The following is a 17,189-nucleotide window of genomic DNA, read 5'->3' as shown; positions in this document are numbered from 1 at the left end:
ATTGAACACGATGAAGTCAATCCACTCTGGGGCCACCACAGAACCCTGCCCCCACCACATCTTCAACAGAGCCGCCAACACCATCTCAACCATGCTTTGCCACACCATCATCTGCTCCCTGGCGAATGCCTCCTTCCTTGACGACTGGAACACGCCGAGATCAACCCCCTCCTAAAGAATCCCTCGGCGGACCCCACTTACCTACATAACTACACCCCATCACCCTGCTCCCGTTCCCAGCGAAAGTCATCGAGAAAGCCAACTCACCACCTTCATCGAAGAGCACAACATCCTCGATCCGTCCCAATCCGGCTTCAGAAAAAAACACAGCACAGAAAATACCCTTCTCGCTGCAACAGACGGCATCCGCTCCATACTGGACAAAGGAGAAACTGTAGCCCTCATCCTCCTCGACTTCTCAGTGGCCTTCGACACTAAATCCCACGGCACCCTAATAGGCAGACTCCAAGAAGCAGGGATCCGGGACAAAGCCCTCGACTTGATCTACTTTGTCCTCTGTGGCAAAACACAACGAGTCAGACTCCCCCCTTTCCTCTCGGACCCTACACCAACCACCTGCAAAGTCCCCCAGGGTTGCTCCCTCAGCCTAATGCTCTGCAATGTCTGCATGGCTCCGCTCGCCCCCAACGCCAGAACCTACGGACTCAACATTGTTTCATACGCAGACAACACCCAACTCATCCTCTACCTATCCAACGAAGCCAACACAGCCAAACACAACTTCCAAGAAGGCATGGAAGCTGTCACCAAATGGATGAAAAGCAACTGCCTACAACTCAACACCGACAAAACAGACAGACTCATCATGGGCCCACACCCGATGCCTGGAACGACACATGGTGGCCCCCCACCCTCAGAAGCCCATCCACCCTCACGGACCACGCACGCAAACTTGGACTCATCCTAGACTCCAATCTCAAAATGTACTGCCAGATCATTGAGATCAACTCCGTCGCATCCTCCTGCTTCCACACCCTCCGCCTCCTACGTAAGACATTCAAATGGATACCCCTCGAGCACCGAAAAACCGTTACCCACACCCTCGTAACCAGCAGACTTGACTACGGCAATGCACTCTACGCCGCAATAAACAAAAACCTCACCCGAAGCTACAAAAAATCTAGAACGTCGCCGCAAGACTGGTCCTCGACCTACCAAGACACTGCCCCATCTCCCAGCACCTGCCCACAATACACTGGCTCCCAATTGAGGCTAGAATCACCTTCAAGATCCTCACCAACACACACAAAGCCCTCCACAACACCGGACCAGCATACCTCAACAGCCGACTGAACTTCCACGCACCCCAAAGAACCTTATGTTCAACCCAGCTCTCCTACACAGTGGCTCCTCGCGCCAGAAAGACCAGATCGGGAGGCCTCTCCTTCTCCTTCCTCGCGGCCAGAACCTGCAATGCCCTACCGCTCCAACTCAGACAGACTACATCACTCCCTACCTTTACAAGAAATCTCAAAACTTGGCTTTGAGGCAGACCCCCTCCTTGATGGACTGGAACCTGCAGCTCCCCTCCTCCTCAGCGCCTTGAGACCCTTACGGGTGAGTAGTCACGCTTAACAAAGACGTGATTGATTGATTGAATGAATGCTATGTCCACACAAGTGAATTTTATGGATGTACCTACTACTCTTAGGGAGAGATGGAGTCAATGGAGTAAATATTTTGAGATTAATTTGGTGGCAATTAACGGTTTGGAATACAGTGCCAAATGTAAAACAAACCTTTTGTTCAATAGTCTTGGTACTGAAAGTAGAAAGTTGTTTGATAGTGTATGTCCTGCTGCAAAATCTGAAGGAGGAAAAGTCTGAAGCTCATACACAGAGGTAAAGAAAAAAAATAAGAGATCACTTTGATGCTACTCTTAGGGCCAGATGTAAGACCATTGGATTTTGCGCATGCAAAATCAAATGTATAACAGTGTGTTTAACACTGTTTGCAATTCCCAATGGGGTCACATATTGCGAGGCTCATTAATATTAATGAGCCTCTTGCAATTTGCGAGCCCATTGTGAATGACAGTCCCTCCCAGGGATGGTTGCATGCTGGGCTCAGTAGACCACCATGCCTGGGACTGCTTTTAAATAAAGCAGTTTTTTTTCTAAATGCAGCATGCATTTAAATACAAATAAAAAAGTAAACATTTTCCTTTCATGTTTTAAGGGCAGCCAGTGGTCTTTGGGACCACTGTCTGCCCGTAAAAAATTATTTTGCATGCATCTGCAAACGGAAAGGGGTGCCCTGTGGACCCCTCCCCATTTACGATTGCATTACCACCTACTTAGAGTAGGTGGTAATTGCGAGTGTTTTGCTACCATAATTGCGGTTGCAAAACATTAGTACATGGGTTTGAGACTCTCTATTTGAAAGGGAACGCCCCTTCCAAATAGCGAGTCTCTAAATACTTTTTTGCAAGTTGCAATTCATTTGCGGCTCGCAAAATTGTGTTGGTGCATGGCCATGACAATTTTAGCATGCGCAAACGGGTCGCTAACCCGTTTGCCCATGCTAAAATTGTTTGTGCATCTGGCCACTAGTATCATAACAGAATTAAATAATTTCTATTATAGGTATCAAGCCTATGGTGCATCTGTGGAGAGTTATGAAGCTACCTTACAGAAACTTTCTTCAATGTGTGCCTTCCAAAATCCAGATGAGATGATCTGGAAATAGTGCATGCAACCTGTACTAAGGCACAGGAGAACTTGCTATGTCATAAAAAATCCACGTTTGATAAGGTCATAAGTACTATAAAAAGTTGTGAACGTTTTGCGAATGTTAAAAAGGTCACAAGCAATGCCTAGTGAGGTCAATTCAATTCATAAGCAGAAAATGACAAGGAGGAAGTTCTGCACACAAGGGGCAAATCAGTGTAACCTATACATAAACAAAATGAACATGCCAAGACTGAATGCTACCGTTGTGGATCAAACTGTTATGTAGCATCCTGCAAAAACTGTCCTGCTTCATGTAGGGAATATCGACAATGTGGCAGGAAGGACCACTTTGCCAAGGTATGTTGTTCAGGTTCAAGTATTAAATAGGTCCTAAACATACATGAAGATGATCATTTATGTAGCAATCTTGAGGAGCACTTAGATAATTTGATTCTAATGGGAAATCTTCTCAATGAATTTGATCACCATGATCAACCTACGTGTGTCCCTATGGATAAATGAACTACATTTGCACTGTTTAGTTGACACAGGATCTTGCCTTACTATAACTGCAAGAGAAGAATACAAAACAATTCAAGAGAAACAAACACTTCAGCTTAGTAAAATGTCACTAGGAGCTTATGGAGGGCACACAACCCATCTGGAAGGAGTCTATGAAGCAGATATCAAGTTTGAAGGGACAGTAATTAAGGCAAAGATGTATGTTGTCAACCATGCTGTGAACATTCTGGGATGGTCTGAGCAAAGATACTTCCGCATCATGATTAATCCTTGCATAGCTCCTTAGATATTTGCTATAACTGGCAAGCATCTTAAAGAAGTTCCACAGGGAAAGAAGTTTCTGTGAAAGACTCAGTATAAAAGGAAAGATTGGGCATCTGACAGGATTTCGAAATATGATTAAACTAAAGGAAAATGTATTCCCTGTGAAGCAAAAATGTATTTACTATTCCTCTACCAGTAACAGAATATGTTAAAACATTGTGGATAAATGGTTGAAGGAAGAATAATCAACTCAGTTGATGCATCACAGTGGCATTCTCCAATTGGCATTGCAAAGAAAAAATCTGGAGAAATCAGACATGCATTGACTTGAGGCAACTGAACTGTCAGTATATTGCCCAACATTCACAAATTGATGGTAACACTTGGTAATACAAGAGTGATTTCTACACCTGAATTCACTACGACATATCACCAGCCGTTATTGCATGAGGACTACAGGGATCTCAAATCATTCATAACGCCTAGGGGATCATGGCCTCATGCCATTGGGTCTGAGTTTAGAGTCAGCAATTTTTCATAAAATCATGTCCAAACTATTCAATGGAATACAAGGAGTAAGAGCCTTCAAGAGTGATGTTTTAACTGTAGATTTTGAGAGAACAACTAACTCGCATAATGTCCAATGGATTACCTCTTTGAAGGGACAAATACAAGTTCTTCAAAAAAGAGGTTACAGATTTATGCCATGTCATCAGCTCAGAAGGAGTTAAACCTAAATTCAGTCTTGTTTCATCAATTGTTAGTTTTCCTATCCCAGCTAATAAGTACGATCAAGATCCTTCCTGGGGTTATGTGCATTTTATTCAAAGTTCATAAAGAATTATCCGGATAAGGGGGACTCTATGCAGAGGTTAATGAAAAAAAAGAATTTGTATGGAATGATACTTGTGAAAAATGTATTCATCAACTTAAAACAGAGATGCAAGATGCTTTTTTATTGAAGTAATTTGACGACTCACTTCTGTCAATTGTAACTGTAGATGCAGGTCAAGTTGGCCTAGGAGCAGTGTTACATCAGGACAAAGAACAAAAAAAATAAACTAATTGCCTTTGCTTTGTGTAAATTGAAAGAACCAGAACTAAAGTACTCAGTAATTGAGAGATAACTTTTGGCTTTTGTTCATGCTGTTGCATAGTTTAAGAGTTTGCCATTGTCGAAGATATCATTCTAAGAAATGATAAATTGGTACCCCTTGGATATCTGACCACAATTCCTTAAATTGGTTCATGAGGAGCATACCGAGATGACAGATTTAAAGAAAAGATTAAGAGTTGAGTACTGGTGGCCCTTCCTTGACCATGTTATTGAGAGATTGGTGCAAAATTGTAGCACATGCCAAGATGCAGACGATGGTATGTACACACGTATATGTCCATTACAGTTACTGAATGACCCTGGCAGAGGGTGGGAATAGATTTCCTAGGCCCAAAGTAAAAGTTAACACTAGAAAGGAGATATGCCACCGTTTGATCATTACAGCAACTGCATTGCGTTGCGTTGAAGTTCATAGATAATCCTACCACTAGTAATGTTTTGAAATTCTTGACAACAGTATTTGCCAGAGAAGGTTTCCTACACCAGTTTGACAATGGATGATTGCATTTTTACGCCCTCTTGTATTAATCACTGCAAATCATCTCTGCATCATCCCCTAAGCAACAGGCAGGTATTATGTGACAATCGCGTTATCGAAGAGACTATTCAATTGGCATTGAGGGGTACGATTCACTTACAAAAAGCATTACACAACCGTCTGTGGACATATCACGCCACTCCAGATACTATCACTGGGGTCACTCTATTTAAAGTGTTAAGATGACATACACCTACAATTAAATTGACTTCCGGTATTGCTTTAAAAAGTAATCCACTCAATGCAGAAAGTTTTCAGGACAAAAAGTTCAGTTTGCGTGAGGCAGTTACTGAAAAGCAATCCAAGATGAAACAATATTAAGACCGAAGAAGAGCGGTAACTAAGACTAACATAGCTGTAGGTGATATAGTAAGGATCCAGTGTCCTCCTGTAAAAATAGGTTAAACAAAGTTTGGTGAACCCCTAAGAGTGGCCATTAAATTGGAAAACAGGGGATGGTGGAACGTGTCACATGTTGTTTGTGTTTCTCCGAATGTAACAGAAAATATCCAACAGTCTACTTTTAGGGAAGATATAAATGGTTTGGCCAACAAGTCTGAATCTCAGGCATGCCTTCAAATGCTTTACACTAAAGCCAGTTGTTCTCATGAGCCATGTGACATGGGCAAGGGGAGTCCTTGACAAGCAAATAGTGTGCAGATTACGCAATGTGGAAATGTAAAGATTTTATGATGTTTTAACTTTTCTAAAAGAGGGGAGGAGATGTAGTATCTGATAAGTATATATATATATATTTATATATATGTATTATGCCTTACATAGCAGTGCGTTCATTATCGTTGTCCTTTTTCCATCATTACCTTTATGTTAGGCGCATGAGGCCCAAGCACTATGGTTCGAACATTGGGGGGTTTTGACAGTTGCGGTCGAGGGACAGGAGTTGTTCTGTGGAAGTATGTTGAAGGATGAAGAATTAACGTTCACTTCACTACCTGGTGTCTTGTCGTTCCTAAAGAGATCTCTGAAGCCAGTGGAGATCAAACAAGTCACCTCATGAGTGCTGCTAATCCCTCCCACTGCACCTTTTCTCTCTAATGTAAACATAGGAAGGGGCTTTTTTTTGGTGGTCAATCAAGTGTGGCGCCCGCAGTGTGTCACGTCTATTATTTCTTCTACCTTATGTGAGAGTGCTACAGAACAGAGGAGAAACCCAACACCTCCAGTAGGGACCTAAATCCACAAAAAACTGATACACAAGGGGATCTATGCACACGTATTCTTAATATAACTAAAATATCGTTATTCTTTACATATGGAATCAAAGCAAACAGTGAAACATTGCACATGTAGTCTTGATTGATGTTTTTCTTCACGTTTTCTTTAATGACAACGCCCAGCCAACACGTGTTTCGTCAGGGAAATTTGCCCAAGACTTCATCAGGGCTCCAATCGGGCCAACTTTGCAACATTATGCACTGCAATTATAACTGTGCTCTCCGCCGGTTATACTTCCGTCCCGGCTGCTGGGAAATATGTAGAGAAAGCGCTGACAATAATCAGCGAAGAATATGCTGGTAAGTACCAGTGGACAAAAGAACACTTGTTTCGTGTCAATATTCAGGCAAAACCAGTATCTCCGCCATCTGTGTCGTCCGCGTGTGTATGCATACACAGCAGCCGGGACAGAAGTACAACCGGCGGAGAGCACAGTTATAATTGCAGTGGATAACGTTGCAAAGTTGGCCCGATTGGAGCCCTGATGAAGTCTTGGGCAAATTGCCTTGACGAAACACGTGTTGGCTGGGCGTTGTGATTAAAGAAAACGTGAAGAAAAACATCAATCAAGACTACATGTGCAATGTTTCACTGTTTGCTTTGGTTCCATATGTAAAGAATAACGATATTTTAGTTATATTAAGAAGACCTTTTCTCTCCAATACCGGAAGCTGTATCCCAAAAATCAAACAAGCTCAGAAAGAATAAGGTCAAGTACGCTCTGTCAGATGCTGTCAGCTCCTGATACGCTGACTCAAATCAGATATAAGAGGTGATTGCAGTACTGAAATGCTCTTGTGCCACCTAATGGACCCCAAAGAACACTATACTGCCCACAAAGGATTGAGCAGACAAGGAATGCAATATTAAAGTGAGAGCAAAATCACTGTACAGATCACCAACAATGCTCAGAAAAAAGGGGTATTGGATATCTCGAGAGACTCATAGGCCAGGTAGCTAAAGAAAAGATGCCCCACACAGACATTTTGATAAGCACACTACGGGTGTATATAAACTGGTCACAAACCAAACAACTGAAGTAGAAAATTAAAAAAACACTACCCCATGATCCGGCGAAGCCTCCACACCCAAAGGCCCCCAAAGGCACCAGTGCCCACTCCTCCATCTGAATGAGCCACTGCATAGGCAACCATCCACAATGGAAATGTAATTTTCACTATACTTCCATTCAGTGACCTGGCAGTTTCTGCAACAGCTAAAACGTGTTGGGCCATATGAGTAAGTAGACTGAATAACCATTTCATTGCACAAGAAGAAATCTACAAACTGTTTTTTGAACTTACCGGACCCAGGGAACAATGACAACTATGAATTTGCATTAGCAGTGCTAGATGCTTACTCAACTTAACCTGGACGACAAGTGTTTTGCCCTCAGACAAACAAAACAAAAAGAAGGAGAATCTGTACACAACTTCAACATCTACCTGAGGAATCTTCCATGCACATAAGTGGATGATGATGTCAGCAAGGATGTAAGAGCACAACTGATTTAATGTTGCTGTTCAGCAATCCTACTACAATATTCGCCTGCAAGCCAAGAATAAGCCTAGACAAGATCTTTGCTTCGTGCAGTCATGACCCATTTCACATTGCAGGTGTCTTTGTCGCACTGGGAAGGAGAGCTCTTTATTCATGTGTGGAATTCCACTACACACACTTAATCAGGCTTAACTAACCTCTGCAGTGGTTTTCTTTTAATCCTGATCCAGGGCATGCATGAATAAAGTTGTACGCGTGTCTCAGAATCAATTTTAACAATCACTTACACTTCATTCACGCTCTCCACACTTCACCACCCTCCAGCTCATCAAAGGGCTCTCCATTACTCTTTGAAAATATCCAAAGAGCACCTACTTCTCAGTGAAGGAGTTGGAGCCTGCACTGTGATCAGCTGTCACAGTGCAAGGAGATACCTAATGATGAAGCATTCCACTGCTGGTGGGGGAAGGAATTCGTCCTTAGAAAGGAATATTCCTGTCCTTTTTGATACTTTTCTTCTCATTTTATTGCTGAAAGGGCTGCCTCTGCTGGACCGCTGCTTTGAAGGACTGCTGACCTGCTGCCCTGTTGCCTTGGTGGGAAGGACTAGACCTGTATCTCTTAAACCCAGAACCCCAGAGTTACTTCAAAGGCTAGTTTGCTATCCTCCTGATCTGAACCCTGAGGGGTAAAACATGATTACAAACAAGCTTGCACCTGCACCTTGGCTCTGTCATCAGTGAGTCTACCCTGCCAAGTGGTGCCACCCCAGAACTCGCATCCCAGCCTCGCAGCATCTCGGAATGAACATATTGCTCATCTTTGGTGCGGATCCTTGCAACACTCCACAAACCGAGACTTAAGGTATTTTTTTCAGCAGGCCTAACTCTGTCCCTGTAGCTGGCCTGTGCTCCATCACAGTCTTCCTGAACAAGTGACTTTTATCTGGCCTCGTGCAACCAGATATCCACAGTTGGCACTTTCTGTGTGTTGTTACTATTTTTACTAAAACCTAACTATCTAACTAATTTCTCTAGACTGGTGTGGGCTCCTTTTCTGGTGTGTTTTCATTGTGTTACTGTTTGATGTGTTCCACAAATACTTTACATATTGCCTCAAGGTTAAGCCTGACTGGTCTGTGCCAAGCTACCAGGGACGAGCACAGGTTAATTTAGGGTTTTCTCTTGACTTCACCATGAGCAAAATACGGTTGCGGCATAAGAAGAGGTTCATGCCCCTCCTCAACCAGCAACCAAATTTCTTACAGTCTGCATCAGTCATTATCTCTTTTGACCTGTGAATAAGATTATTTTCTGATCACGTGCGTACATTCACCTGAAAATGAGTGACAGACACTAGCTGCTTTGTTGAATTTTGTTATTGCAAACATATACCCGCTGTGATTAGAAAACAGCATTTTTTCGACTTTTAATTTCTTTCTTTTAATTTATCTGGCATTTCTTTATGAGTTTGTGCGTTTTGTGTCAGAGGGTGATTGGAGGGGTGAGCTAGTGTATTCATGAATGGATGCAAGAATGCAAAGATAAGTGTGGATTATGATTTAGTGAGGGTACACCCATCAGTGATGCAAAAGGCACTTTAATTTATAAGCTAGACCTATTGGCATTGTTAACGTTGGATTTAAATACTAGTTATCACCAACTAATACTGGAAAAGCACAGTCACCGCATTACCATTTTCTCCACCCATGTTGGCCTACGGCACAACAAAAGGTTACATTTGGGGTTTCCTCAGCCACAGAAGTTTTTCAAAATGTAAAACAGAAAGGCACTAAATGGACTATTGGGTATCATAAATCAAAATTACAATATTCTCATCTATGCACAAATATTGGCCAGACATAACAAAAGTCTCCATGACAATTGCCAATGGCTGAGGGATGTGCAGCTGACCCTACACAATTTCAAGTCCAAATTCATGAAAAACAGTATCAAATTCTTCAGATACATATGTTCTGAGAAAGGACTTACCATGGAATTCGGAGAATTGCAGCACCCAGATCTGCTACAGAAGTTAGGAGTTTTTTAGATATGAGAAAGTAATGCAGTAATTAAATTCCAAATGTGTCAACTTTGTGCCAACCCTTCTGATACCTCACAAAGATTTCCAGCGCTATGCCTGGAAAAATTCCAATGTTATTGATCGCAATTTCTTGATAGCCAGAAATGTACTCCAAACATATATTGGCATGAGATTATTCTTTCATCTTTGCACATCAGCACTACTTCATAACAGAGAAATAATGTAAACTACCAGGTGTCATCTCTGATTTTAATTCCCATCTCTTTATCATTTACAATTAGCCAATTACATGTAAATTCACATCAAATTTCTGTTACAGTACAGATTGCCACCACTTTTCCAAATGGAAATCAGATTCGTAACTCCACGCTTCCTGACGGGCCTATAACTCCCCGTTAGAGCTAAGGCAGGTCAATGGCTTTTTTAATGTATGGAACCAGCATAGTGTAAGCGAAAGATTGTCTGACAGAAATATTGAGCCTTAACTATTGCTCACAAAATATCAACTGGTTGGAGTTGATAATAGAAAATCTAAATCTAATGGGACTATATTTTTGTGAAATCATTTTAGAACAAGACATTCCTGACAAACAACATTTTTGCTAACAATATTCTAACATACAACCTTCTGACACATGCCTTTAAAAAAAATAGATGTGTGACATTTGCCATCTATATCAAATGTTTTATTGCCTGATGCTTAATGTAGCTTCAGTTCTGGATGTTCATTGCTGTCATTGTTACTCCCTTTATTTACATTGATCTTAAGATCTAAGGGGCATATTAGCAAGAACCTTATTAAAATGGTCGCGGTTTTAGCGGCAGGAAACTGCTGCTAAGACTGCGATATTGGGCTTGCTAATATGAGTTATAGAATTCTTATAGAAGCCCAGGTTAGATGTCCTACACGTCTAACCTGGGCTTCTATTGGAATTCTATAACGCATATTAGCAAGCCCACTCATACCAATATCGCCATTGCATCTGTTTTTTTAATGCTATAGTTATCAAGTCATTGTGCATTCTTTATGTCTCGGTTTACAGTTTAAAAAATCTGGCCATTTACTAAGTGCTAAACTTTGTAATAAGATAATAGTTGACTTTAGGCACAATAACATTCCACCCTTGGTTGATAGATCATACTGTAGCCTATAGATTTCAATTTACTGTGTTTAATTTCCACGGACACTACCATACTTGAATATGCTGCACAGAGAAAAATTGAAAAGTGATGGGTGGAATGCTTCAATTAATCTCAGCCACTGGTACTCGGACTGCATTCCACTGTTTCATTTTCTGCTCACCATGTCACCTCAAACGAGATCAGCCAATCAGTATTGCTCCTGCTCCAATACGAACGCTCCAACCAGAACTACCAGCCCAAGGCCCTCTGAACAGGAACACAGAAGAAGATGATGGACTGACATGTGACCCTGAGTGATTTGCAGTGACTGAGAATATTTCAAGCATTCCACTCATACCTTTGTTGCTTTCCTCTACTCGAATGTGTGACAGGTCCCCTTGCATATTTTTCATACGTTTGGCTGCTGTTGCTTTTGTTTTTTATCAGTGATCAAGTGACAAGAGGATTATCAGACCTTTCCTCTCTTCCATCCTATGGTAACTATTTTAGTTTTAGGCTGGCATAAACGTATGCCAGGAGTAGTTGCTACTACTAGTTTGCATTTTCATTCCCCTGCAAATACTGAATTCATTGGTCATGAAGATGGAAATAGCCTGTAAGCAACACGTGCAATTTACTTTCTGTACATCTTGCCCCGCACCCAGCAACATTTACAAGACTGTGGAGGCATATGAGGGAGACTATAGCCCTCATTACGAGTGGTCCAATTAATTATGATATGTGTGTGAACTCCTCTTTCTGCACGTATTGAAATTATTGCTTATGTGATTATTATCAGCAGGTTAAACCTGCAGATATTTATCAGGGGAGAAAACGGTATTTACCAGAACATGAGGATTTTGGTAGAGTAAACACCGACATCTGCATACTATTTCCCAAAAATGGACTGGTATTTATCACACCCAATAAATATCACAATGTGAGAAAGTGCTTTATCAGTTGGGAGGATTAAGGTCTGCCACAAGTAATAAAGGCACTAGCATGTTGGGTCTAGGTAAAGACTTCTGTAACCTGAGCCTTAGTTCAATCCCTAGTAGCTATGGCACAAAGCAGACAGGCCTAACCCAGAGAAAAGGTATAAAGCATTCAGAAATACCAGAACAGTGATGAAGTCAAAACCATAACACTGGAAAGGCTGGCGGCGTTTTGGGAGGAGCATGACGGCGGGCTGACGCTGGCTGAGGGAGCTCCAGTTTGGTCGGGAGATTCCCCCCTTTAGATGTGCTATTAGCAGTACGTGGATGGCAGCTGAACGGTGAGCAGATGCGAGAGCTTTTTTCTTTACATGTAGCATCTTTTTTACATGTTCCCTTTTTTTTTTTTTCCTTTCCCCGTTCCTCATACCGTGATATGGCCCTGACCGCGCGAGAACTAAGAGCCCGGCGGTAGGACCCTGAGGGAGCGGCTGCCCTCCCCAATGGGAGTGGTGTTTGATCTGAAGCCGGTGGAGGCGGAAGTGGAGAGGGGTGTTGGCGAAAGGCTGGAAAATCGGCGAGAATGCCGGGCAAGACATTGGCAGAGGACGAGGACAACACTTGCGAGGATTAGTTTTTGAACGCCCACCTATGGAGACACCTATATACGATCAGTCAGGGGGAAGCGGGGTTGCTTGTTTCAGAGTTGTGGCAGCGTTGCAAACACCGTGAGTACAGCAGAAGATTGGCATTTAGGAGGTCTATCGGGTGGTCCTTGTCAGTTACCTGGGTCAGTCGCTGCCCCCCCTCAATTATTACAGTGCAGAGGGATGGACTTTGCTACAGAACAGGCTTTCAACGCGTGTCGACCTGCCTGTCCCAGAGTGGAGGGGGAATCTTTGGCTTTAGACCTAGAAGGTGGTAGGAAAGGCGAGTGGGTGACACTTGAGCCTGTATTCCCGACATCTGCACTGTCCGCCAAGAACAGATACCAGCTTCGTTCTAACTCCGATTTACAAAAAACTGGCCTTTTCCCACTACATGCTTCTGTGGGCCCGGAGGTAGTTCCACTTACCCCCGGGGGATAAAGAAAGAGAAGAAGGAAAAAATCATAATGTTAGGGGAGCCTAAAAAACTGAGAAATTGTCCTCCCCAGCCAAAACCCACCCCTTCATTAAAGTCCTATTTTAAAATCATGGAGCAGATGACTGTCTCCAAAGGGGATAAGTCTCCTCCCCTTTCCCTCACTTCTACCCCTACCTCCATTACACAAGTTATAGCCCCGGTTGTTGCACTCCATTCTGCATCTGCTGAAAACAGATAGTCTGTTTAACATGTGACCCAGAAGTAGAGGAGCGGGCCCCTCTGGAAAAAGCGGTATCCAACCATCAAATGCTTCCATCAATGGTGCACTATTCTTCCTCCCCCATGGACGCTGAAGTGGTTGGGAAGGCCGATGGCAGCTCCTTGGAGACGGCATCAGCTGATTCAGGTAGTGGCCTCCTACAGCTGGGGTCACTCCTACACACCTTGAGAGGGGACCTTCTATCTAAATTCAAGATTTCTGAGGCTAATCAAAAAAGCATCCATTAGAAGTGCTCCAATTTAGAAGCTAAACTCGACGATGTCTGTAGACAGACTGGTGTACTGGAAGAAGAGGTGACTTTGCTCTCAGGAGCTACACGACATGAGAGGGAATTAGCAACCCTTAAAACTCAGAATAAAACGTTCCAGATGGATATTGAGAGACTAGAGATCCAGTCTAGAAGAAATAATCTGAAATTCCTAAAGATTCCAGAGGGGGCAGAGAATGGGGAGGTTAAGTCACTAATATGTAAACTCCTTAGAGAGGGAGTCCTAAAAGATAGACTCGATATAGATCTCGAGTCAGAAATCCAGAGGGCTCATAGGGATCCTTTCAGACTATACACCAAGAGGAAAACTCCCAGGAAAATCCTGGTTAACTTTCTTACCTATACAACAAAGGAGCTGATACTGGGGAGAGCATTGTCAGATACCACACTTCAGATTGACTCCGTTAAATATCTAATTCGTTCGGATGTGGGAAAAGCTACAGCACAAAGGCAGTAGGAGTTAGGGAACAGGATGCCTGATCTGAGAAGTGTGGGCGCACAGGTCCAAATGAAATTCCCGGTATTTTTAAAGGTAGTTTGGAGGAACGAAACGCATAACTTCTTTTCACCTCAAGAAGTTGATACCTTTCTCCTTTTAATGAGAGAAAATTCTCAGTAGAATGTTCTTTGCCTTTTCCTTTACTTTCTCTGTTTCTTTACAATTCACAGTATAGTATCAAGTGAAAGAAAAAGAGATTTAAAAATCTTTACACACCTAATGGGGGAAAATCAGAGGGGAAAAAGAAAATAGAAAATAATAATACATTAGAAGCTACACTTAGTTGCCTACTCTCCACTATGGGGGTGATACCGACCAGATCTTGTGAATTCCCAATAGGCGACAAGATCACCAAAGCAGGTAGGGGGGGTTCCTCATGGGAGGCGGTGGTCTGTTGGGTGGTAGGGGCAAAAAGGGAAAAAATAAATCCTCATATACACACAAAGAAAGATAGCATTTTTGGACGGGAGCTGGGTAGTGTTTCATCCAAGGAAACGCTGATATGACCAATATTTCCAGTAAAATTAAGAATTTGAGCAGCACCTGCTTTACTTTATCTATTAGAGCTTCCTGTTGAAGCTGATTTTTGTAACTATTTTAGAATGGCTCTGGCAGCTTGCTGGCACCATTCTAAAAGAGTTACAAAAGTCAGCTTGAACTTTTGACCCAATCCCTGTTCGCGGAATTTGCGGGAAATTCGTGAATCTCGCGGACTGCGAATTTACCGAAAATCCGCGAAATCCGCGAGCGGAACGGATTTTCCGCCCATGCGTAGATAAAACTGAAATTATGGAGTGGCATCAAGAGGAAGAGACACTAGGAGTGAGGACTCAAATGAGGTATTTGGGGGTATATTCGGCCCAAAAAATCGAAGGAATACCAAAAATCAACCTGGAAAGAGTCTCAAAGGATGTTTGTTCCCTCCTCCAACGGTGGTCATCCATCCCATTAAACATCTTTGGGAGGGTTAACTTGATCAACATGATCATTTTCGAAAAATAACATTCATATTTATTACCATCCCTCTATCTTTTCACACACCAGCTATCAAAAAATTACAAGGAAAAATAGGACCCTTCATCTGGAACACCAAGTCCCCAAGAATCTCCTTGAAATAGCTAAGGAGAAGTTTAAGAATAGGAGGACTGGCTCTTCCAGACATACTTGTCTATTGCCATTCATTCCATTTTAAAAATTTCGGATTACTGGCTGATAGAATAGATTCATCTTCTCTGGGCATACTTTTCAAAGTACTACTGCAAGACATACCACAGGGACAAGAGTTCTTTCTCTTTAAGTTCGGGGATCCGAAGTTTTTTTAAAAAGTGAGGCTCAAGATTCTGGGGGCAGCGTTGAGAAATTGGGTATATGTTAGGAAAAGTCTCGATATTCCCTACTACACATCGCAGACCCTGATCTGGGATTCTCCCGGTACACCGGCTTGTCTCAATGATCAATTGTCTCGGCCCCTGAGGATGGCAGGGCTAGAATACTGGGGAGACCTCCAGAAAGATTTGCAACTTTTGAGTTGGGAGGCTCTCTCTAGTCTGACCGGCGGGACACTCACCAGATTTAAGTACTATCAGTTGACAGGATGGTGGGCAACCAGATTATGGAATTTTGACTTAGTATCTAGGAGGGGCAGATGGAAACGCCAAATTTCGTATTGGTACTCGGCCATACTAGAGGCTGAGAAGGTCACAGATCGGGAGCTACAAAAACTCTGGGGTAATTCTCTGAATCAAAACATTGACAACATTAAAGATCTATGGACGGATTCTTTTACCATCCTGCAGGCAGTGGTTAAGCCGCTACGTTAAAAAGAAACCATCTATATACTATGTATAGAGTCTATATAACCCCTAATAAACTAGTTAAATTTACCAATCTAGAATACCTTTGCCCAAGATTCAGACACCCTGCTGCGGACGATCTCCATATGTTTGTTGATTGTCCAGAGATAAGAAACTATTGGATCAAGATTCAGGACTTCCTGGAAGATACCCTTCAAAAATCTTTGGTAATCTCATCAAGAACTATCTTTTTTGGATTGAGGTCTGACTATAATCTAAATGACCCCTCCACAAGATTCATCTTCTATGTTATCCTTCTTGCAAGGCCTGAAATATGTAGAGCCTGGAAAGCTCCAAATCCTCCCACCTTCTGAAACTGCCTAAAACATATTATTATTACAAGCGAATCTGACATGGCATGCAATACTACAAGTCTTGTTAAAATCTGGGCAGCCCTTGTAGCTTGGCGCAACAGGTGAATGGTCTTCCTATGATTTTCCTGGGCTCTGTGGGTTCCTTTCTCTCCAAAGTTACATCGGGTCCCCACTACGGTGTGAAATGGAGTGGATTGGGAAAACAGTGGCGACTTGAGGGATCTGGCTGGCCCTTTATGTCAATTGGTCTATAACATCAGGGCTGGAATAGGATGACCACTTGCTAAGTGATATGCTATTTCCTGTCAAGATTCCATAATATGGTATATGAGGGAAAAAAAAAGAAAAAAAAAACATAACACTGAAAATTAAAATGTAATAAGCAAAATGATAAATCATATGGCAGGATTTTTTAAAAAAGATTCAAGAGATAATAGTGCAAAAAAGCACAAAGAACCATTGCTCATGGTAGAATGGATCTGGGAATGATTTGATGCCAAGGACGATCGCAAGACTGGTCCTCAACCTGCCAAAACACTGCCACATCTCCCAGCACCTGCACACACTCCACTGGCTCCCCGTCGAGGCGAGAATCACCTTTAAGATGCTCACCCACGCACACAAGGCCCTCCACGGTACCGGACCAGCATACCTGAACAGCCGGATCAAATTCCACGCACCCCAAAGGACTCTACGATCAGCCCAATTCTCCTACGCCGAGGTCCCCCGCACCAGAAAGACCAGATCGGGAGGCCGCTCTTTCTCCTTCCTCGCGGCCAAAGCATGGAACGCCCTTCCGCTTCACCTCAGACAGACAACATCGCTTCCCATCTTCGCAAGAAACCTCAAAACCTGGCTCTTCGACAGACCCCCTCCTTGATGGAATGGAACCTGCACCCCCCTCCCCACCCCTAGCGCC

General features: G+C 42.8%; 1 protein-coding gene across 1 annotated transcript in view; it reads left to right on the top strand.

Moving 5' to 3' along the window:
* LOC147733302 (receptor-type tyrosine-protein phosphatase eta-like) overlaps positions 1 to 17,189 on the top strand; it is a 526,406-nt gene that overhangs the window by 316,903 nt on the left and 192,314 nt on the right. Inside the window, exon 14 of the mRNA XM_086956289.1 lies at positions 3,236 to 3,413. Within this exon, the coding sequence (XP_086812415.1) occupies positions 3,236 to 3,413 (178 nt within the window). The remainder of the gene's footprint in view (positions 1 to 3,235; positions 3,414 to 17,189) is intronic.

The sequence above is a fragment of the Lissotriton vulgaris genome, chromosome 2_1, assembly GCF_964263255.1.
Source record: "Lissotriton vulgaris chromosome 2_1, aLisVul1.2, whole genome shotgun sequence".
In the NCBI taxonomy this organism is placed as follows: Eukaryota; Metazoa; Chordata; class Amphibia; order Caudata; family Salamandridae; genus Lissotriton; species Lissotriton vulgaris.
Note: the sequence above shows the minus strand (reverse complement) of the source record. Positions and strands in the feature narration are given on the sequence as shown.